Source organism: Cupressus sempervirens, chromosome 10, assembly GCF_028749045.1.
Source record: "Cupressus sempervirens isolate cs-2001-9-10 chromosome 10, ASM2874904v1, whole genome shotgun sequence".
NCBI lineage: Eukaryota > Viridiplantae > Streptophyta > Pinopsida > Cupressales > Cupressaceae > Cupressus > Cupressus sempervirens.
Genome location: NC_143127.1, coordinates 859,224,848 through 859,247,939, shown reverse-complemented (window position 1 = coordinate 859,247,939; position 23,092 = coordinate 859,224,848). Strand labels below are relative to the sequence as shown.

Below are 23,092 nucleotides of genomic sequence, written 5' to 3'. Positions count from 1 at the left end.
TATGTTTTCAACTAAGGCCTTAAATTCCTTAAATTTTGAACGTACTTCATTAGATTCTTTAAGTTTCAAGAAATAAATCCAAGTTTTCTTGGAGTTGTCATCAACAAAAATAACATGGTATAAAAATCCCCCTAAGGAGGATATTATCATTGGTCCGCATAAGTCAATGTGAATAAGTTCAAGTACATTTTTGGATTTATTCTCACTACAATGAAAAGTCCCCTTAGAGTTCTTACCTAAGGAAAAGTCCTTGCATATCCCTTTATGTTCTTGATTTAATTTAGGTAGTCCTATAACAAGTTTCTCTATAGAAGGTAGGGCACAAAAGTGAAGATGTCCTAACCCTCTGTGCCATATTTCATTAGAAGTGGAAACATTGAGAGTTAAGGCTTGGGCTTGAACATTGCAAAGTTTGTCTCTCTACTATGTATGCCTTCTTTATGTTTGAGTTCTTAGGCCAAGCTCCCATCCAAGAAGATGACTCGATACCTTTTGTCTTCAAGGGCTGAGATAGAAACCAGATTTCTTTTGATGCCTAGTACAAATAGTACTCCTATTAGTTGAAAAGAAAGTCCAGATTTTAGTTGAACTGTACAGGTCCTAACCCCTTTCACAGGGTAGGTGGAGTCATCTTCAATGGTGACTTCCTCATTTGAGTTTTCTTCAAAACTATCCAGTTGTCCTTTGAATCCTGTTATATGTTGAGATGCTCCACTATTAATGACCCAAGTGTTTCTACCAGTGGATATTTTGCTTGATAGTGTTGAAAAGAATACCATTCTTTTTGCATCCATATTCTTTCTTACTTCTACTATTGAAGCTTGATTTTTTAGTCTATCTGGGCATTTTACAGCAAGTTGTCCATATTTGTCACATCTGAAAACACTGTACTTTAGACATGTCCTTCCTTCTTTTGAATGAGTGTTTGTTATTGGTGTCCTTCCCTTTCTTCCATTTGAAGTTTCCTTTCTTCCCTTTCTTGTGAGAATTTCTATTCAAGACTTGGATCTCTCCACCAGAATTATTTATTCCAATCCCTCGGGTAATTAGTCTCGATTCCTCTTGAATACAGTCATTTTTAATTGATCAAATTTTGGAAGTTTGGGCCAAGCACTTATTTCTTGTATGAATGATTCTTGGGATGTGGGAAGTTTGTTGAGAGCCAGCTTTGTTAATTCCTTGTTGTCAATTATATTGCCAATTGTGGATAGCTGGTCCCTTAACTCGATTATTCTTATAAAATACTTTGTTTTAGTGATGTAATATTTTCACCCTTGTTCATTTTTACATGGACGAGTTGTTTCAAGGCAAGAGCTCTACTAGTATTAATTATCTCATGCAGATATTCTAAAAAGGTAAACATGTTATATGCAGTGTCTAACTTCGATATAACTGGAACTATATAATCCTTTACTGCATCTACTAGAGCCATTGAAGTTTCTCATTATCGATAGCCTTCTCCACAAATGAGTCTGACTCTTGTTCTCATAGTGCCATCATTACTCTGACTTTCCAAGAGACAAAATTTGTGGCTCCCTCAAGTCTATCTTCAAATCTAATTCCACCTACCATTTTGTTTATACGGACTTTATATGAATGATTTAAATTCTCTTATAAATTCAATCTGATTGGGATCTTCTTTCTTATGCCTTCTCTAACACTACATTAAAGTAATAATATCAGACTATTGATAGAGAGATTTCTTTTTTATTATTACCTTGGTATATGGTAACTGAATTGTCTCTTGAATCTCCTCAGTGCTGATGTGAATTCTCCTTGCATATTTATGCAAGAGATCTGGGCTAAGAAACTGTAAGTATGAATGCTTTGTTTGAATGGAGATGCAAATGTATTAGTGACTGCTACAACTTGTAATAACACTAATGATTTCTGTGTGTTTCAAGTGTTTGAACTTTGGGCAGATCACAATATATATATATATATATATATATATATATATATATAGATGAAACAAAAAGGCATATCTCATGTAGAGACATGTCTCTATGTGGCCTTAGTCCACGTAGGGACATGTCTCTACAAGAGACATGCCTCGTTACTGCTGTAGGTTCATTGTATCATTTCATGACAAACCATATCTTCTGTTAATGTGCTGTTTCAAGGCAAACATTATCGCATTACAATCCTTGTATGAGTGTTTGTTACTGCCAACATAAATAGTCATCATATGGAAATATATATTATCATGTTCGATTAACATTTCACAAAGTTTATATACCAATACATTTAAATCGATATTCAATATAAAGATAATATTATTGATCAATTCATATGATCATTGATTATTATTATGATTACTGTTTATAGATAACATCCATTCTTATGTAATATATATATATATATATATATATATATATATATATATATATATATATATATATATATATATATATATATATATATAAATTAAAGTATGTACATAGATAGATAGATAGATAGATGTATATATAATCTAATAAACATTATCAGTAATAATAATATTCATTGGATAAACACAATGAGTTAAAGGCCAATATACTGTTTAAACAATTTATCTCATTGATCAAACTTATCTGACCGAAGCTGCAACATTAACAATTTCGTCTTCCGAACAATCCCCTAGTCTCATAACTCCTTTGTCATCCAGTTTCATCCCCCTTTCCTCACCCAACTCTCCTCCCTCAGACTTGGAACCCGATGCCATTTCCTAGCTTACCACCCGATTTCGTAGTTCGATGACATATTTCTTTCCATCACTCTCAATGAAAAGGGTGTTCTTCCAATTGTGGTTAGCATTTGTTCTAATAAGCCAGCCCTGCAAAGGAGGGCATGATACCCCTTCCTCCTGGGCGATGTCATCAAAATCTAGAAAGAATTGTTGGAATCTAATAACAACCTTCTTCACCATGAGTGTCCTGATTGGTTTTATACCATGCTGGTCAATGCCTACCAAATGCAAGGTTGGCGACCATAGTGTAGGTTTACCAACGGCCTTCCACATTTCTTTAGTAGTACATTTATGCTAGATCTTCCTTCTACAATAGTGTTGGTCAACGTACACTCAATGATTTCCATTTCAACCACTACAAGTGTTCGTCTAACACCCCAATGCCAACAACATAGGATCCATGCACCACTTGAAGTAGTAGCTTATGCGTCTTTTCTCCTTGTCTCATTGGCCCCATGGCTGTCATCATAGTGACCTATGTAAGTGATTGCCACCTTCAGTTGTGGTAGTGTCTCCAGTAGGTCTACCACTCATACTAGGATCATCGTCTATAACATATGTTGTATGATGTAGGCATCTGATGCTGACCGTATGGAGTATCAAGTGTTCAACACCATTCTTCCTTCATTGCCAATTTTGTTTCCATTTTGGCTTCCTTCAACCTTTCTTCGTGTGGGGATCGAGGTACATGGCTTTTCTTCATTTCGGACCTTGTGATTGCCAAGAACTCCTCAAATCTTATGAGATTTATCAAATTTACCCCTTCGCCTTAGGGTAGTCAACCCATGTAGTTACCAAGGCCACACTATTTGCAGAGCATGCTTCCGCCTCCTTGCCCGCTCAAGCAATCTCACGCATAGTGAATCCACTCATTACATCTATGGCATTGTATGACGGGTTATCCCTTTGCATCATCCTAGATGCGGCTTTTTGGTGTGGTATTGTTATTGTTATTGTTGTTTCCTTATCCTTTGTTATGATACCCATAGGGTGAAGCATTATAACTCATTTGTCATGGCAATGTAGTAGGTGGAATTGCTTGCTCTCCTTGGGTAAAAAGCACTTGTTTGCTCCTTACTCTCAAGTTGTGTGGGCACTCCATATAGAGTTTCCCCGTGGTTGGCAAATGTCAAAAAATAGTACCTTGAGATAGTTAGCCTTGGTGTGTCCTTTGATCTTACACTCAGTACACCATAGTTCCTTACCTTTGCTTTCATTGGTGGTTTCGTTCTCGCACTACCTTCATCATCCTCATCATGTCCTTCCAAAGGGCCTGCATTGTGCAAGACTCCCCTTTGCTCTCCCCATTTGTTCTATCACCGTCACTAGTTCATTTCTTTCCTTTCGATGTCTTGTTTTCACTTTCAATGTTCATTGCCCGATTGAAGGCCTTTGTGTACAAGGATGGTGGTACCACCTTCATTTTCTTTCAAAGGGAAGAGTTTAGTGCTTCGATGAACCACCTTTTCTTCAAGTCATCCACTGGCTAGTTGTCTAACTTGTCGACGAGTTCTTTCAACTTGCAATAGTAGGGTCATACGGTCTCATTGTTCCCTTGCTTTGTGTTGTAGATTCCTACTACCACTTCATCATCATCGCGGAGCAACCTGAACTCTTCGTAGAATGCTATTTTCAGGTCACCTCGAGTCGCCTTGTCCCTTGTTGGCAAGTCTATGTACTAATCAATTGCAATCCCTCGTAGGGTGGGAAGAAAAGCCTTCAACCAGTAATCATGGTCATCCTGGCCATTTGCTTCCCATATCGTTACACACGTTTTATAGTGGTGGACCAAATCCTCCAATCTATCCCCACTAAACTTGAGCAATTTCTGCTTCTCTAAGGGGTTTTCCATTTGCCACGTACGATAGGAACCATGCACATTATTAGATCAGTCGGTTGGTTCTTCTTTCACATCTATGTGCATCTTCTGCATCTTCAACTACACATGGGTCTTTTACCCCTCCACCTCTATTACTCACATCTTGGTTACATCTTTTGTAGCATCAGTACTCTCTTCTCCTTGAAGTCTCTGGCTTTTTTCTCCCAATTCTTGTTCCTCTGAAATAAAGAGATTTTCGATGCCTTACAAGGTACTCTCAAATAAATCCTCTACTTACCCTTCGAGATTTGCCTCTTGGCTATTGTCCTCTTCGAAATGTACGGATGGTTTGGTTGGTATCAAGTCACCACCTTCCCAACTGTCAATGTCAAATCCTTGGTACGCCCAGGAATTGCTTACGAGTGGTAGTTCTCTAACGATCTCTTCTCACTCCTATCCTGACGATTGTATTCCGCTGCCCTATGTGCACAGTAGGGGACCAACAGATTGTTTCACTAGTTGTCATCATTGGCATCTCTTGGCTTGCTCTTGGATACGTAGAGACCTCCTTACAACTTCTCTTCTATCTCTGTCTTTGTGCGTTGCCTTTTGTCCTTGTTTGGTTGGTTGGGCATTAATTATTAGAGGTATTACACCTGTTAGTATCATGTGGTTCCTCCTCCCCTTGATTCCTCTCTTCGTACTATTGTGGTATTTGTCGTCATGTTGTTCTCTTTATGTTGCTTCTCAATGTCTTTGGACTTCCACTAGTCTATGTGTAACCACAGAAGGTTTCCTAGAAGATTGTACACTACCTCGTTCACAATGAGGTCAGCACGTATTGTAGCGATGGGGAAAGCCCTTTTTATCTCCCTCCCATCATACATACTCATCTACCGCTACGTTCCATGTCTGAATGGATCCTATATCAGCTGATCCTCTTGGGTTACCTGCTCCTCAATGTCACTATCAGTTATCGATACTTGCTGGTCGAAAGTACGACCCATTATACTTCCACCCTTCCACCCATCACTGCTCTAACCTCTAGGTTCGAGCTTTAGGCAATTGCACCAAAATGTTAGATGCCTAAGATGAGATGGATTGCATAATACCTGAGATAAATGAAATACAACAATAGCATGAATAGCATAGAATCACATTGCACCATAAATGACAAAATGCTATATGTTTCATAGCATAATAGTTCCAACATTAACCACACCTTTCACTTGTTCCAGACTCCATACAAACAAAGTCTACATGGTTGGTTAAGTCTCCAACAGTCACTAACACCCTTTTGAAAATCCTGCAAAGTCTTATTTAACTATTCATGGCATAATTGCCGCCTACAAAGTCCTACAATCCTACATTCTCAATTTTACTTGGTATCTATCAGCATTAATATATTTCTCTTAAGGTGTTTTCTTGTCTAAAAAAATTATCCATACTGTGCTTTTCTTTTTACAAGTATGTTTATTTCCCTAAATAGCATGTGAATTACCTCAAATCTACAAATTATATAATATACTTTTCAATATAAAATTTGGGCATATTCATTGTTGGCTCCAAAAATAATTTGGAAGAAAATCCTTATGATACGTTAATAACTATGTTATACCAAGTTTCTATGGAGTATTTATGTTTCACTGTATGGTTCTTGTATAGAATTTTGTGCTCACTTGTTAGTTAAGTTGGCTATGTATAAGGGCTTGTAGTGTTCAGACTGTTTGTCTTAATTGTTTGCAATCAGTTGCATGATTGTTTATTCAAGGATGAAGGCCCAAATTGAACCTTCATTAAAAAAAGTTTTAAACAATAAGTAACCTTATTAATCGTGTACACCAAATGCAAAACAACCAACATTCCTCATCCCTTTTGGTAATTTCTGTGTTTGAATTAAAACCAGAAGCATTGTGGTAACATCAAAATACATAATATTATGTGTTAAAAACTTTTAAAAATTCAAATGGTTCCTCAAAATATATACTTGAGCATCTAGAAACACTTACCCTTATATCAGAGATTCTCTGTTGAGGATTAGTTGGACTTTCAAGCCACACAACTTTTGTTTTAGGACCAATAGCAGCCGCAACTTCTTCAACATTAGTTGTATCAACCCGTCTTCAGTTTTAAAAATCAAAACTCCACTTAATTCATTAGCACAAAATATAAATAAAACATTAACTGAAAGTATATGCATTCCTATATCACAATCCTAGTTTAAAAGGTAAAGAACCGAACTTTATTATAATCCCATCTTTTGGGACTACCCTAGAAAGTAATCTATCAGAGCCTCCATATATGTCGTCTCCAGCAACAATTTCCTGTCCTGCAGTTTATCAAAGATAAATAAAAGCATAAATATAAATGTTTCTACAGGAATTAAAAGCGCAATTTGGTTACCTTGATGGGCCAGCAAGGTAATACCTGTTTCTACAAGATGTGTAACAACAGCCAAAGCAGCCATTCCACTTGTGAAACAAAATGCTCGGTCTGCACCCTCCAACTTTGCTAGCAGCCTGGGAAAAAGACTTGTCAGTCAGTTTTCATTAAGCCTGTCCAGTGTTGTAGTAACAATTTAAAGCCAAGTGCTATTCTCTGTTGAGATTATTGTGTCCATTCCAACTGTCCAAAAACTGACTATTGAAAGAAACAAACACTTACGCTTCCAAAGTGTCCCTAGTAGGGTTTCCACTTCTAGTATAATCATAGGGGCCATTCTCTGTGGCAGAAGGCTGCAAGCATCTCAAAATTTGAAATTGTAAATGTATGGAACAAATATATAGTCATTCTCAGATTTAAAGAACAGAATGCCATAAGCAAACAAGAACCACAAAGATACACAAGAAACACTGTTAATCTTACTGACAGTACAGAAATGTAAGTGGAACTTGGTAACATTACAGATGTGTAAAATTCTATCACATTAGTAAATATAAAAATCTTATTGCTACAGATGTGTAAAACTCTATCACATTAGTAAATATAAAAATCTTATTGCATTAATATATAAACTTATAAAGCACAGAAGATACATAATGCAAAGCATAGACACTTTGGCTTTACAAAATAAAACTCATCCAAGAAGAAAAATAGAATGGGGATGACAGAAAAAACAGAAGCCAAGATTATATAAAACTTTATAAATTTTCAAGCATTTATATCTTTCACTACTTAACTAATATCTTGATCCCTTACTAGTTGTGAGGAGAAATCAACACAGTTTTATCATTAAAAGGGGCAACTCCTGCTGAAAATTGGATTTTTATCACTCCATTGCATGTGTGTGCTAGTTTCCTTGTGTCCTACAAAATAGATTGGACCTTCTTTTAACTCCAAAAGTTGTAGAAGATGTTATTTTTCACATTAGATTCGAGATCAGGAAAAATGGCCTTAGCACGTGCAAGTCAGTACCTACCTCAAGTGCAGAAACTTGTATGGCCTGATCTATTTGACATTAAGGATGCTATGAAGAGCTGACTTGGAAAATCTAAAATAAAGGCACACAAAGTCAACATCTAAAAATGTTGGGAAACACAATATTGGCCATTAAATGTATTGCATTTGGTTTAGTTTTGTTAAAACACATCATGAATTTCGGTCAGGTTGCCCAGAAAGGGTGTACTTTTGTCCTAATATTGCCGATGGGATATATCCAGTGTGTAGAGAGCCACAACCATATAAAAAGGTGTAAAGGGTTGGAAGCCATTAAAGCCTCAAGTTTGTATGTCATGTGGACTAGATAATCTATCAGATGTGAAAATAATTATCCACCACTAATTTTGGTCATGTAAGATGCAGAGAGCATGGACTAGTTATAGCTAGCAACCTTAGTATATCAATTAATATGAAGTTAAGCGGAAGCTTCAGAAAAAATTCAAACTTAACTCAGAACCCTACAGTTTCCACACAGAAATAATTGTAAACAATTTTCAAATTTGCAAGGACACAGCATACATGATAGACAATGATAAAGGTTCAGTATAATGTCCCCAACAAGAACTTCACTTTATTTACCCTAAAATTTCGAAATTGGGTTTTGATTGTGCTTGGAAATGGATATTTAACTTAGTCTCTGGAATGTCCCTTACTAGGAGCTTACCAATTTCCAATGATTGATGTTGGCGGAAGTTTTGCTGACTACAATAAATTTTGCTTTGTTCAGTTAATGGCAATGGGATTATAGTTCCCAGGTATAGTTGGTAGTTGCTGATTGTGGGCACTCTTAACCAAATACCAAATGTTATATATTTTGGGCTTCCATTGGGAACTGGACGTTATGGGTATACAAAGTACAAGTGTTATTGATAATAAAGCTGCATCTTTCGGCCATACTTGTGTTGTACCTGAATTGTGTTGAATATGTTCATTATTATATTCCTACTTCATCTGTAAGTTAAAGCACCATAGGGAGTAAACACTTTGGCACTATTGCATGTTCGAACCTGGATATCTAACCGAAGGTCAAGAGGTGTGATGGCGGAATAATGGGTAAATTGTTCTAACAGCAAGTGCTAATAATCACCAGTGACATCGAGGTTGAGGAAGAAACACAAGAGGATCAATTGACAAAGGATGTGTCACACTCGTGGAGAGTTTCAAGCAGTCAACATCTGTAGAGAGAAGTGTTGTGAGGTTTTCACATGGTTGCTCCATTGCAAATCGGGACATCCTCCTTTGCTTTGGTGGTAGGAGTCATAGTCTTAGGTGGTCTTCGTGGAAATTTTCAAATCTCCAAGTCTGAAAGATGAGTTTGAGCATCTCTGGCTTGCTAGATAGTCAAGTTATGAGTGAGAGCTGGGCCAATCTAGTCAAGAAGGGGGTGTTTAAATTAAGGTATTTGTGATGAAACAAGTTAGAATCTATTCAAAATCCTTGTTCTAGTTTCACTTTCAAGAAGAAGAGAGAAAGATAGATGCATATGTATCACTGATTGCAAGAAGAGAACCTAAAGGTAAGGGCATTTTAAAAAAAAAAGCTCCTTTTGTTTGTTGGCATTGTAAGAAGATAGGTCATTTTTCTACTAGATGTCCTACAAGAGAATCTAAGGTAAAACCTAGACTTTACAAATCAAAGATTCTTAAACAATGTTTGTATGTTAATGATGAAGAGATTGAAGTTAAAAGTGATAAATTTTCTAGAAATTGATGATGAAGATGAATTGGATTTGTATCTATTAAGGAAAAAAGTCTTGTTGAAGAAAAAAAAGTACTTATTTCACATGTTGAGAAAAAGAAATCAGACTAGATTATAGATAGTGGATGTTCACATCACATTACAGGCGACAAAGATAAGTTTGTTGAATTTAAAAGCTCTGATGGAGGGTATTGTTAGAGTTGGTAACAATGCACCATTTCCCATAAAGGGTAAAGCTTCCATTACTCTTGATGGTAAGACTAACACAGATTTAAATTTTATTGATGGAATGAAGTATAACTTGTTAAGTGTTGGACAGCTTGTTGATAAGTGCTATCATTTACAATTTTCTGATAAAATATGTTCAATCAAGATAAGCATGGAAATGAGATTGTCACAGGAACAAGAACAAGAGGTAACGTACTCCAGTTGAATCTTACAGAGATTGGTTGTCTTGTTGCAAAAGTTGATGACAATTGGCTATGGCATAGAATATTTTGTCATTTAAATTTTGATAATATACTAAAGGTGAGTAATTCTAATGCTGTCAGAGATCTACCTAAGATTGTGAAACTTGCTAACACGATGTGTAAGGAATGTTTGATGGCTAAACAGAGAATAAGTACATTTCCAAGCAAAACATTTACTACTTCAAAAAAGTTGGAGATTGTTCATACAGATTTATGTGGTCCCACAAAGACAAAAACTTTCTATGGTGAGAGGTATTTCATTCTTTTGATTGATGATATCACTAGGATGATGTGGGTTGTTTTCTTAAGAGAAAAACACGAAGTTTTTGATAAGTTCAAGATATTTAAGGCAAAAGTTGAGAATGAATGATGAGTGAGGAAAAAATGTTTGAGGTCTGACAGAGATGGGGAGTTTACTTCTAATTAATTCAATGCATTTTGTGAGATTAATGGATTTTGTGAGATTAATGGTATTCTCAAGCAAGTTTCAGCACCTAAGACACCATAACAGACAGAAGAAATAGAACAGTGACAAAAGTAGCTAGAGCGATGTTACTTGAAGGTAGGTATCACATGTACATTGGAGAGAAGCAAGTCATACTGCAATATACACCATGAACAGAGTTTGGATCAGGCATGGAATATGTAAAACACCTTATGAACTATGGTTTGGTCATACACCTATTGTTAAATATTTCAGAATTCTTGGAAGCAGATGTTATATCAAAAGAGAAGATGAAATAGGGAATATTGATCCTTGAAGTCATGAAGGCATATTCCTTGGTTAATTTGAGACTAAAGACGGTTGTTGAGAGTGCAAATGTCAGAATTGATGAGAGACTTCAGGTACAAGAAAGAACATTTAATATAACTCAGATGATGATTCAAATCAGGCTAATACAAGTCAAAGACCAGTAAAAAATCAGAATGTAGAACAAGAATTATTTTCTGAAATTAATGGTGGAATTCAGGTACATATTGAAGAACCAATAGAAGAACAAAGAACGCCTAAGTATGTTGCAAGAAACCTTTTTGATGATCAAAACACTGGTGATGCAAGCAGAGGAGTAATAATGTTCCATACAGTGATGCCAAATACATCAGTAAAAGCCACATTTATAATATCTGGTACGGTGCTTATGAAATGACACAACCGTGTCCGCACCGGTAACCACCTAACTACCCATTTTGCCAGACAACAGTGTTTGGGCAATGATGATTGTATATTGTCTCATTTCTTAAATAGGATTTAAAATAAGTGATATATATTGTTCTTATTATATGTTTTCATTCTTGCTATCATGTTTTGTTACACGCACAATTAATTATAAGATCCTTTTTATACTTTGATCCAACCAACCATTCCATTTGGGGGAAAGGAAGAATTACATAAGAGGGCAGCAGCATTGACAGCTCCATCAAGTATGCCAAACCCAATTGTGGGGCCAAGAGATTGAATGACATGGTGTTCATTCTATGCTCTTGGGCTTCATTGGAAAGGATAGACTCCCAACGTCTTCTATGATACTCTAAGGGATTCCATTGTGTGAATTGGTTGATAGGGAAAGTCACTGATTGAAACTCATCATGCTCTCAAAGACGATGAACAAGGATACGTGGATAGGGGATGCAGGTACAAGCATCCCACTAGAGAGACCAACTGGTACATCTGCTTTTGGGCTTAGTGTGAAGATTGCTTCAAGCCAATCCTATCATGCTCCATTCAAACTCTATTATGATTGGACATATCTAAAGATAATTATATGTATTTGAATTAATATGAGTGATTACTAACCAGAATGAAGATAATTGAGATTTATTTATTACATACATATATACATATAACAAATATTGTTTGATATGGTTGTAGGACTTAAATCGAGGTTTATCTTGTGAAATGAATGAATGAAAGATTTTAATAAGATCCACAAGGCCAAAGAAGCCTATGGTACCCCCTAAGTAGCAAACACCCTAAGAATAAGGTGAAAAGGCATGTTAAAATAGTGTGAAGTTATAATTCTATCTTATGTTTCCTATTTGAATGGAACTTGTGATTTTAGGGCAAGATTTACGACAATCCCAAAAAGGGGCATTATAGGTTGATCAATGACAATTTGACACTATTAGTTTTTACGTTTAATATATCATGACAATCCAGTTTGACTAATATTTGACCATTAATAGAGTAGTACAATATGCTTTGTTATTTAATACGTAGTACGATGTTGTACTTTGAACTTAATTACCACATATCCATGCATATATGTACATAAATTTGTATCAACAAACCCAGACCTCAAAAAAATTTACCTGAATCTACAAACCCTACCATCAAACTCAAATCCAAAACAAAACCCAAACTAGTAACTTAGATTGTATGCGTATCATTTGCAAAAAGTAATCGAATAAACTATACATTATACCTTCAAATATGAAAAGGTAGGTAAGAGTCCACTCTTTTGTTACAAAAGCTACATCTATACTAGTGTTGGAGGAAACTCATGCTTAATATGAACATCCAAGAAGCAATGAAAATGTGAATTACATGTGCACCTGGTGGGTGGGATTAGAAGAGAGTTTTCAGAGGACAAACGACAACCCAACAAGGTTAACATTGTTAGTAAACTGTTTTTCTCAAGATCTTTAACAATTTTGAACAAGAGAGAAAAATTGCAAACTAACAAATTGAATTCCTGTTAACTGGTAAGGAATTCTTTGCTTTAGAGATTTATTCAATATTAATCAAGGTGCAGCTAACTTTTATGAAAAGATAATCCTTCTTCCTCTTTCGAGGGAAAATCTTCCCAAGAAGTATTTTACTAAAAATACTTAGAAGTTCAAAATCATTTCACAAACACAAGATATATGTTGTTGCTGAAAAACCACTTAATCTTAAAAATCAATATCATGTACATGATTGAATGCTTAAGATAAAGAGAATGGTAAACAATACAGATTTAACCTCCCACAACTTTCAAGATTCCAAAATAGATAATTCTAGACCACACAACAATTGTAACTTAACTTCAAAATATAATACACACTCCCAAGAATGCATATTACCACAAAGAAAACAGTATTATCTGCCTCAAGAAGTTTCAGCACATAAAATTATAGAACTTTACTTCATTTGCTGCTAATTTGAAATGTTTCTACTTCAAAATTCTGAAGTGCAAAGTATCAAAACAAAAGTATTTTTGTTCTGGTCTACGGAGAGATTAACCGTATCAAATATCATCTATTACATATATATAGGCATAGGGCTGGATATAATCCAAAATTACTCCGCCAGGAGTAAATTGTCCATACGTTAACACAACTGTGTTAACTAAAAAGCATCAAGAAATAAACAGGAAAGAAAAATAACTGTCTATTGATCATATGACACATCAGGAGGAACTGTCCGCACCGGCCGCAATCCTTGTGGCTTTCCACATCTCATATGTTGTTGAAAACGCAAAGATAACCAACTAATGAGGTAAGCCAATATACGTAATCCTCTATTTCCAGATCTCCTCTCTCTTCAACTCTGTTATCTTCTCTGCATACATCTCCAAATGCTTCAAATTGATTATCAGCATAGCCTCGGTATAAGCAACATTGGAGAAACCTTGCTTACATGGTGTCTTCTTGTCTCGGATCTCTTGGAACTTCCTTTGTATTTCATTTATCAGTTCCTACATAGGGGCAACAGAGTCACTCTCTTTTCCTACACAATGCTTACCGACCCACTTCATATCACTCTAAATGATTTCGTCCACGAGCCTGAAACCATCCACTATTTCTTTGATTTCAGTGACTGCCTGGACTAGCACCTCGTTTCTCCATTCGATGCAATCCTTAATTACATGTAAGGTTTTATCATCAAGGCCAGCAACAGGGCATTCAACCTGAAATTTCTACAAACCAAATCCCTGAATCTCTTCAATCCAAAGCACCATCTTTACCCAATTATTTCTTTCCTTTTCAAAACCCTCATTGTTGGATTCCACCTTTTTAACGATAACAACAGTCTCCTTCACAGCCTTGTCCAAAAGCCTGATTTGTTGCTCAGTTTCTTTAAGGACGAACTGCAACCACTCTTCAGACGTTTTTTTGACAACTTTACACTTCTGTAGGTTATCAAGAAATTGCTGATTGGTTGAAGAGGATAGGCCAACCATCGTTGACATCTCATTCAGGGGTTTGGGTTCTGGATGCAGGATGACATTGATATATTGTGCCATGCTTTTCATTGCCTCTTTCATTTCTTGTTTGTCCTGAGCATCCTTCCAAACTCTATCTGCTATCTTCTTGTTTGAAACCTCAAAAATCTTCATATCAACAGCACGACTCCCCTTCCCAAGGTCAATCCTTGATACTTGATAGTCCTGGGGAGTGAGCTTTTCATGGGAACTACCTTCTGGTGGCTTGGCTATTTCAATTGTCCAATGTCTCGAGTTTTAATCAAAGTTCAACCTAGACTCAATTTTGGCCCTTTTAGTTTTTGAAGGCTTTCCAAGGCATTTGCTAACCAGGTCATCAATAGGCATGGACAATGGTACTAAACTCCTTTTCTTCTTAACAGAAGTTTCCAGTCACTTGGGAGTAGTAGGTTCTTTACCTGCCATAGGGGAAACTTTTGCTAAAGCCAAGGCATCAAGTTGAACACTAGCATTTTTAGGGGAGTTTTGAGGATCCGGGATGTTATCAGCCATGAGGGAAATAGGAAACTGCTCTGGACTCACCTTCAATTTGGTAGGATCTAGGTCGACTGTGACTATCTCCTTTTCCTTCCTCGACGTTGTCTTCTTTGTGCTAGAATGAGTTACTCTTCTCAACTTCAAGACCTCTTCGAGAACTTGAAGTTGAAGTGGCTTGGGAGCTACTTCAACTTCAACTTCAACTTCAGCTTCAGCTTCAACTTTAGGAAAAATTGCAACACGATCAGCAACATCAAGGTTAGAAATGGCTTTAGGTTTGAGCTGCGCCTTCCTGTGTTTAGTTCTTGAGTACTTCTTTGGGGCTTTAGGAGTGGTCGTTTCGACATCTCTTGATTTCAACTATTTCTCAGTCCTTGTCAACACCTTTGAGGTATGAGACAAAAGGTCATCTTCTTCCCTCCTAGTCCAGTCGAGCTCAGGGATAGGTATGTATTGAATTTGTTCAACATAGAATGGGTGAATCACGTCCTCAATTTCATCTTCAACTATCCCTTGGGTGTTGAGATTCACTTTAAACATATTAATCTGATTGATTGTCAACCTAGACCATAACCTCTTTCTGACTCCAAATTCATCGGTACAATTTGCCCAATAATCTTCCAGGTGAGGAACATGGGCTAATGAACATGCCTAAAATTTTCCCTAGCAAATCCTACATAATCAAACTCTTTTCTGGGTGTATATGGTTTGAGGCAGAAACGTGACAATGCATGTTGCGCTAACATGGCTTGTTTGTAGTTTGAACACCTATAGTGACCAATTTCAATAGGGAACAAGAATAAGACTGATTTCTTTGTACTTTCGGAGGAATCAAACACAAACATGAGCTGCCTACATATCTCAGATAAAACAATACTATCTAAACAATATCGTGGCAACTTAAGTGGCTCACCAGAAAAACCCCCAATTCTGAGATATGTAAATTTAGGGAATCGAATATAAAAACAGCCATAAATTTTAATAGCCTGCATGGACTCTTCTAATAATCTATGATTTTCATGGCCTTGAAGCTCAAAAACTAAGCTCCCAAGAAAGACATCATTGACCCTCCTGAATTCCTTGCAAGATTCAGTTGCCTAAAGGTCTTTGTAATATTGGTAAATAGTCATCTCTTCTATCTAGGACATATGTGGAAGTCCCTCTGATTCTTTGGATGCCACCAAAATATAGACTAGGAAGGAGTACAAAAAGAATTGGCTGAAATTATTTACTGCTACAAGGCCTCTATGCAAATTCTCAGCTATTAAGTCAGCCCAATCAATGAACTTCTCACCTTCAACAAACTTTTGAACGAAAAGATACATCTAACTTTCCCAATGAAAGGCATGGTCATTGCCCTTGACCCTATTCAGAAGCAACACAATGTCTGCTATTTCTTTAGTGAAATGTTCAATTGTCAATGGCTTAGGCAATCTTGAGCCTCCTTTAGCCGGCCTCAGCAACCAAGTTTGAGCCACTATGGAGTCATAATTTTTCTTTCTATCGCACTATAGGCGTTCAGATTCCTCAAAAGTCCATGGTTCATAGGGTTCTTTATGAGGGATTCTTAGAGCCGAACTGACACTTGTCCTGCTTATCCTTACCAATACCTCCCCTGAAACTTTCTTTATACATCTGGTATTTGGGTCATAGTGATTCGCACACTCCACAACCAGTTCTGGGCATTCTATAGCTGGTGGGAAGGTAGCAGCTTCCAACAAACCACTACTAGCTAATTTCTAGTATATGGGACCAGACTGAACATTCTTCGCCTGCTCAATTATCTTCCATAGGCTTTTGATTACTAGGAAAGTATCCCGAATTTTAGGTAGGGAGCTTAAAAGGAAAGGTTTCTCAAGCTTAGGCATTTTGGGACTAAAAATCATCATGGTTCAATTTAAAAGATACAGATTCACAGAACTAAACCAAAACACTTGAAATGAAAACCATGCTCAGAAATGATGGGGTGGGAGATAATGCACTTACAGTTTTGGGTAGAGTTCAGGTTTCCATTTTCCTTGCTTACCAGTTGGCGTCAAGAGCTCAAGATAGTTAAATGAGCATTCTACAGGTCTAGGGGGTAATAATAGGGAGTGATTACTCAAAAATCAAAGAACAGACACGAGCAGGCGGAAAAATTTATTACAAACGTGCCACCTATACTTTGACAAGACTTGCAAGGAAATTGGCAGTAAATATCCATCACATCCACATGAAGCTCAACCTTTCATGATGTCACAAAATCCGCGCGCCACCTTTTTCCATAAAGTAACCGTACTTAAGCACGACTTCTCATAATTACCATAATTATTGCCTTTTGCGTTTTCGATATCACCTTAAGGTGGACCCATTCTTCTAGCTTATAAGAATGAGTTCATAATCTGTCGATGTACATTCTGCAAGAAAACAAGCACACATCAGAAAACTTCGAAGTCGAAGTTTAAGTTGAAGTTCGAATCAACTTCTGCTTCAACTTCAACTTCAAGAAAGTGAACCTAAGTCAACAGGGAGGACATTTTGCCGGGATGAAAAGAAAAAGTGGAGTTGAAGTCGAACTTGAAGTAAATCAGGCTTCAACTTCAGTTTCAAGTTGTAAAAGGACGCTTGGGTGGTAACTTTGCACATCAAGGAAAAGATTGGGTAACAAACGTAATGCCAAAAAAAGATTAATCGTCTGTAATTGGCTGAATTTCAATACAATTCTTACCATCACATTGTAGAACTAGCTTATTTAAGACTTAAAGATATTTGTCCAATGTTGTTTTAAGCGTAGATGGAAAAATCGTCAATTATTAAAAGCTCGACAGATGAGTTTTTGCAAAACACTCGGCGAATTTCTAAAATAAACTCACCCGCATGCGCATGGTAGGCTTAAAACACCAAAAAAAATACTTTTCTTATACCAGTTATTTTTTGCTATGATTTGGAGTTTGTGTAGAGGAGGAATAAGGGTTCCAAAGCACTTAATAGCTGATTGCAAGATATCGAAGGCGGATCGAGTGGTCTTAAGGCAAGTTTCAACCGCTTTTGCAAGAAATATCTCATTCTCAGGTAGGTTTGTTGAATTTGTTTTTATGCTTTTTAAAAACCTTCTATTCCTGAATTTGTTTTTATGCTTTTTAAAAACCTTCTATTCCTTTTTTGTTGAGTGTGCATGAATTCAAAGTCATACCTAAGTAGTTAGAGATGATTTTGAGTCATTTGAAGACAATTCACAACTATTTTTTACAAGTGTTTTTGAATCTATCCCTCCTCTTTTGAAGAATGTGGTTTCTTTCAAAAAAAAATATTAGTAGTTTGTATTATGGTAAAATAATGAATGTGTCATTAAACAAAGATCATAAATGATCTATATATGCATACACATCCAAAAGGTGCATTTTGCATCATAGCATGTTTTTAATACATACATACACCTCCAAAATGTGTGTTTTGCATTAAAAACATGCTCTTGCCTTTCGAAAACCCATTTTTGAAGAAACTTCATGTATGTGCCCTTCAAGAACCCATTTTCACTCCAATACTTGGATTTGATCATGGAATGATTCAAAAATCTCAAGGAGAAGAGGCACTTTTGCATCCTTTGGCATTTCCATGCTGTAGATGTTTTGTTTTTATGCTGAAAACGAGTTTTTCATGGTGATTTTCAGTCACACTTTTCTCCAAAAATGTCCATTTTAGAGTGATTTAAATCACGTTTTTGCAAGGAAAAGAGGCATTTTGGCATATTCAATCATTTGCAATACATCAAGGGTCATGTTTTTGCATTTGGAAGTGAAAAATGACTTATTTCATGCCCTTGGAGATTCACATTTTTTCCAAAAACGGCCAAAGGGCATGCATTTGCCAAAAACGTTGGAAGTTTGAGCATTCTTAGGGCATGTTTTTGGCATTGTCCATCAAAAACGCCTCATTTGCTGCCCACTATAGATTCATCTTGCAGAGTTTGAAAATATCTAAGTTTGTTGAAGAATTTTTCAATATTGAAGCTTTTCCCTCCTCCATTTTTGGCACATAATCATCATGTAAGTGGACATTTTCCTTCTTGTTAATAAATTTGTGCTTATCTTCCTGATTTTATGCACATTTTAGCTTGGTAATTGTCACTTCTTGATTTTGTTGCCATGGAAAGTGTATTTTTACTTTAAAAATGATGAAATGGTTCATTTCGTGTTTTTGGTTTTTCCCAAACTCCAAATTCGAAATTGCACATTGAAGTGCTTTGGTTGTTGACATGTTTGAGTCATTTGCCAAAGGTATGTTTTCCTTTTGAAATTTGTTTTGTGTTTTATTTGTTTGCTTTCCGATTTTTCTCCATTTCTGAAGAAGTTGCAAGTTCTTTCCCAAGAACTTGGCCTTGTTTCATTTCACTCTGCCTTCCATTTCATGTGAGAGCATCATCACATTCCATTTCCATTTTTTATGTCACAACACTTTGTATCTCATTCGTCAAATGTGATTACACGTATTTCATCTCATTCATCATCCGTACATGCATATAATCTCATTTTCCACTTCCATTTTCACTCATCTCACTTTCCACATCCACTCGCACGACACAATTACATAAAAAGTCTTACATATTATTGCATCTCCAAACAGAAGTCAAAAATGTCATATGCATGTTTTCCCATGTACTTTTTCACATTTCCACCAAGACGACTATAAAATTGATTTGACATCAAGCTACATTCCATTTTCATCTATCCATATGCACTCATGCCTCCATGAGCAAATACATGTTTTTTCATTTCTCATGTCAGTACAAATTCCACATCTCATTCGTTATCCATGTTGGTTCCCAAAACCGCAGATTGGAATCCTACGAGCCTTGCCTGCTTGATGTTGGGATATCCAATTGGTTAAGGCCAACTTGACGGGATTGATCGATGCAATCCAAATCCCTTGCGCTTCCGGCTCTGGAAGATCGAGGCAGGTGTACCTGATCCTAGACGAAACACTTAAATTCAAGATGCTTAAAGCAGATTGATTAGAACATGAATACAATAAAAGTTTTCCAAATGGCAATAATTATAGGAAAACTTTAAACTTGCAATTTATGAGTTGAGAACAAAAGTAAATGATTGAAATAATGTTTAAATAAAGAATAAATATAGATTAATGCAATAAATGAATATATTAATTCCTCAAAGGCAAGAAATGAAACATTTGTCAGCATATTAATTATGAATTAAGAATAAAAGACCAATGCTTAATTAAATGGGCAATAGAGTCAATATTATTAGTTGAAACATACAACTTTATAAAGTTCAATATATTAAACTATAAACAATTTTAATAATTCAGACACAACGGATCAATTATATGAGCGCAATTTAAATTAGTCTAAAATGCACTTTAGCTCCTACGGAGACAATATAGACATAAATACGGAAACAATAAAATATTTCACAATATCTATGTTTATCAAATTTAAAATGCAATAATGACCTATCCAAATATTAAAATATTTATAGAAAATAATAAAAAACACTTATAAAGGACACAACTTAATAAAAAATTAAAACTCTAATGCAAATAAATTAAATAAATACTTCTTACTGATCCGGAAATAAAATCTGACTGGAGACACTCCTTATGGATGATCCATCCAATACAACTTGACTCCAGACTCGCACAAGAATTCAATCGAAAATCCACCATCCATAGGCTTAGTTCAAAAATTTATTTCTCCGCCAATTAAAAGAATATAATACATCATGGGGTAGGATAGGTTAAAAAAATTAAAAATAAGAATGAATTGTCTCCCTATCCTGTTGCATCCTTTACATCCTTATTTATAAATAATGAAAAGGTGTGTGGGTGAATAGACACACCCATTCGGAACCTAATCAAAATAATATGACTCTTCATAACTAAAGAACTATTGTTAATTCTCTGTCAATATTTTGGGATATAAACTTTGGATAAACCTAAATGATAATAATTTAAATGATATACTGGTATAGATAGACCTTCTCCGAAGATAATTTAAGAAATCCTCCATTACAAATCTCCGCTCCAAAGATCCGCACATCAACTGTATTCGATCGCTCCAATTTATCCTTATTGCAGCGGCAACTCCTGCTCTGTGATTTTCTCTCTCAACATTTTCGTCTGGGGCATCTTGTGTATGCATCTTCGAATTTTGGATTCGTATGTGCTGAGGTTTGTATTATGCATAGTTTCCTAACTTTAAAGAATGGTAGATGAGTCCTGCGCCAAACCCTGTCACGTGTTTCCTTCATCGAGCTTTGATGACTGCCATCTCTGCCTATCTCTGATCACGCATGTAGTGCTAATTTCCCTCTTCTGCATGAACATCTGTGACAAACACAACAAGATACATATTAGATGCAGGTCAGTGAACAAAATGCGAAATGATTACATACAATATGCATTCATCGCGATTTGAGGACTTTGTCCTTTATTCATCTGTGTGGGTGCCCATATCCCTTGTGTCCACGGCCTTGATATGTATCTGAATTTCCTCTGTGATAATGTATTGGGAACCGCTGAAGCCATTGTGGTGAGTTTGCAGGTGAACTTCCAGAATAACGACAATACAAAAGAAATTCCGGATAATTTTGGAAACATTATTTTTTAAACAGCAGGTGCAGTGTCGGCCAAATCTTCATCCCGTTATGCAATCTTCAGACTTCTCAACAATGACATACTCTGATCTATGCAAGAAGTTCACAACATATATCCTTAATTAATATTCTAACACTGGAATTCATCGTTCCTTGCTTGAAGTAGGCAGTTCTGATGTATCCAATTTAATTTTCTTATTTCCATCTGGAACAGGCGACTCTTGTAATTTCATCTTTTTGTCTGATACACCATTCCTATTCTTTTTTGAAGATTGCATAAGCACTGCAAAGGCATTAATGGAGTCAGAAAATTTTGTTTCCTTGACCTGATTTTCATTCATAGGTGAGATTTCACTTTTGGAAGAATCAGAATCTGGAATCTCCAGGTTAGAATTTAAACTTTGTTGTGCTTTACAGATTGACATAAAACTTTCAAAAAGAGATGAATAGGTGTCATATAGAACTTTGCATCCTTCAGCATAGTCTCCTTGGAGACAATTAAATCTTTCTGGATTCATATTGGGACCTAAAACATGGATCATATTGGTTATCCCTTCATTTTTGTATAATGGGCAACTAGAAGAAAGGGGCACAACTAGAGCACTCCCTGGGCTGAGAACTTTAACCCGTTCCTTTTGTGGCAACCTCCACCTCTGGACCTGCTGCCTTGAATATAGCTGAATTGACATCACCACCACCTGCCTTCAAACGCCTCACCAGTTAGCAGCATTAGCAAGTACACTATACTTTAGACCTCCTTCTGAATACAACTTTGTAATGTCTCCCACAAATGTATGAAATCTTGTAGAGTCTAATCCCTTTTCGGCTGCCTTTGAATGAACTCGCCTAAGCATATCAGAATCCTTAGTCAGGTCCACAAGGACAAGTTTGAAATTCATAGTTTTGTACCTCATTAAAACTTCTGAAACTCTATCTACAATTATATCAGCTGCTTTCTTGTGATCAAAATGGAAGTCAGCTGTTGAGATGGATGGAAAAGCAAGATTTGAAACACAGTCCTTTCCAAATATTGTCCTGGGAAAACTACCAAAGCTCTGAAGAGAACTGCTTTGAGCTGCTGTGCTATCTAGGGGTCTAGTGCTTGAACTAGTTTGTTTACAGAGCTCCACATCCATCTTCTTAGGATTGTTATGGATCACCTCTTGACCATTTAACTGCTCAGTACTTTTCCTTTCAAGGTGACCATCATGCACGTCCTTTTCTTTCTTAAAGAAGCACAACATACCACTTTGAAACTTATCATCTTTGCCTTTTTTACCATATATATCAGAGGGAAGATGGTCTGCTGGACCCAGAATCATTTTTAAAACCAAAACTGATGCCTCATGTTGTAGTCACAGTAACATATACACGTCAAGGATATTCTTTAATATAGATCTTTTCCAAACTTTCAATGTCAGTTGTCTTAGCGATTCCATCATATCTTTTAATTACTGCATATATTTGCCCTGAGAATATTTCATTTTCATACATATCTGTGTCAAATATATCAGATTTGTGGATTGTTGATATGCTGTTAGTGTACAAATTTCTGAAACAGAGATCAGCATAATCTACGTAGCTATTAGGTGGACTAGATTGGAGATAACAAAGATTAAAATCATGAAGAGCTTAATACTGCCCAACTGCTATACTCCATGCCG

At 36.2% G+C, this 23,092-nt stretch overlaps 1 protein-coding gene and 1 pseudogene across 4 annotated transcripts in view; both read right to left on the bottom strand.

Annotated features, from left to right (window-relative positions):
* The window catches only part of CBL (cystathionine beta-lyase), a 247,253-nt gene that overhangs the window by 100,743 nt on the left and 123,418 nt on the right, over positions 1-23,092 (bottom strand). For all 4 annotated transcript variants that reach the window (XM_089807761.1, XM_089807759.1, XM_089807760.1 and 1 more), the window contains exons 4-7: positions 7,212-7,282; positions 6,975-7,066; positions 6,789-6,876; positions 6,557-6,668 (exon numbers count right to left, since the gene is read on the bottom strand). In XM_089807761.1, the coding sequence (XP_089663887.1) occupies positions 6,557-6,668; positions 6,789-6,876; positions 6,975-7,066; positions 7,212-7,282 (363 nt within the window). The remainder of the gene's footprint in view (positions 1-6,556; positions 6,669-6,788; positions 6,877-6,974; positions 7,067-7,211; positions 7,283-23,092) is intronic.
* On the bottom strand, positions 21,572-22,750 carry LOC149536722 (transcription factor bHLH140-like; annotated as a pseudogene).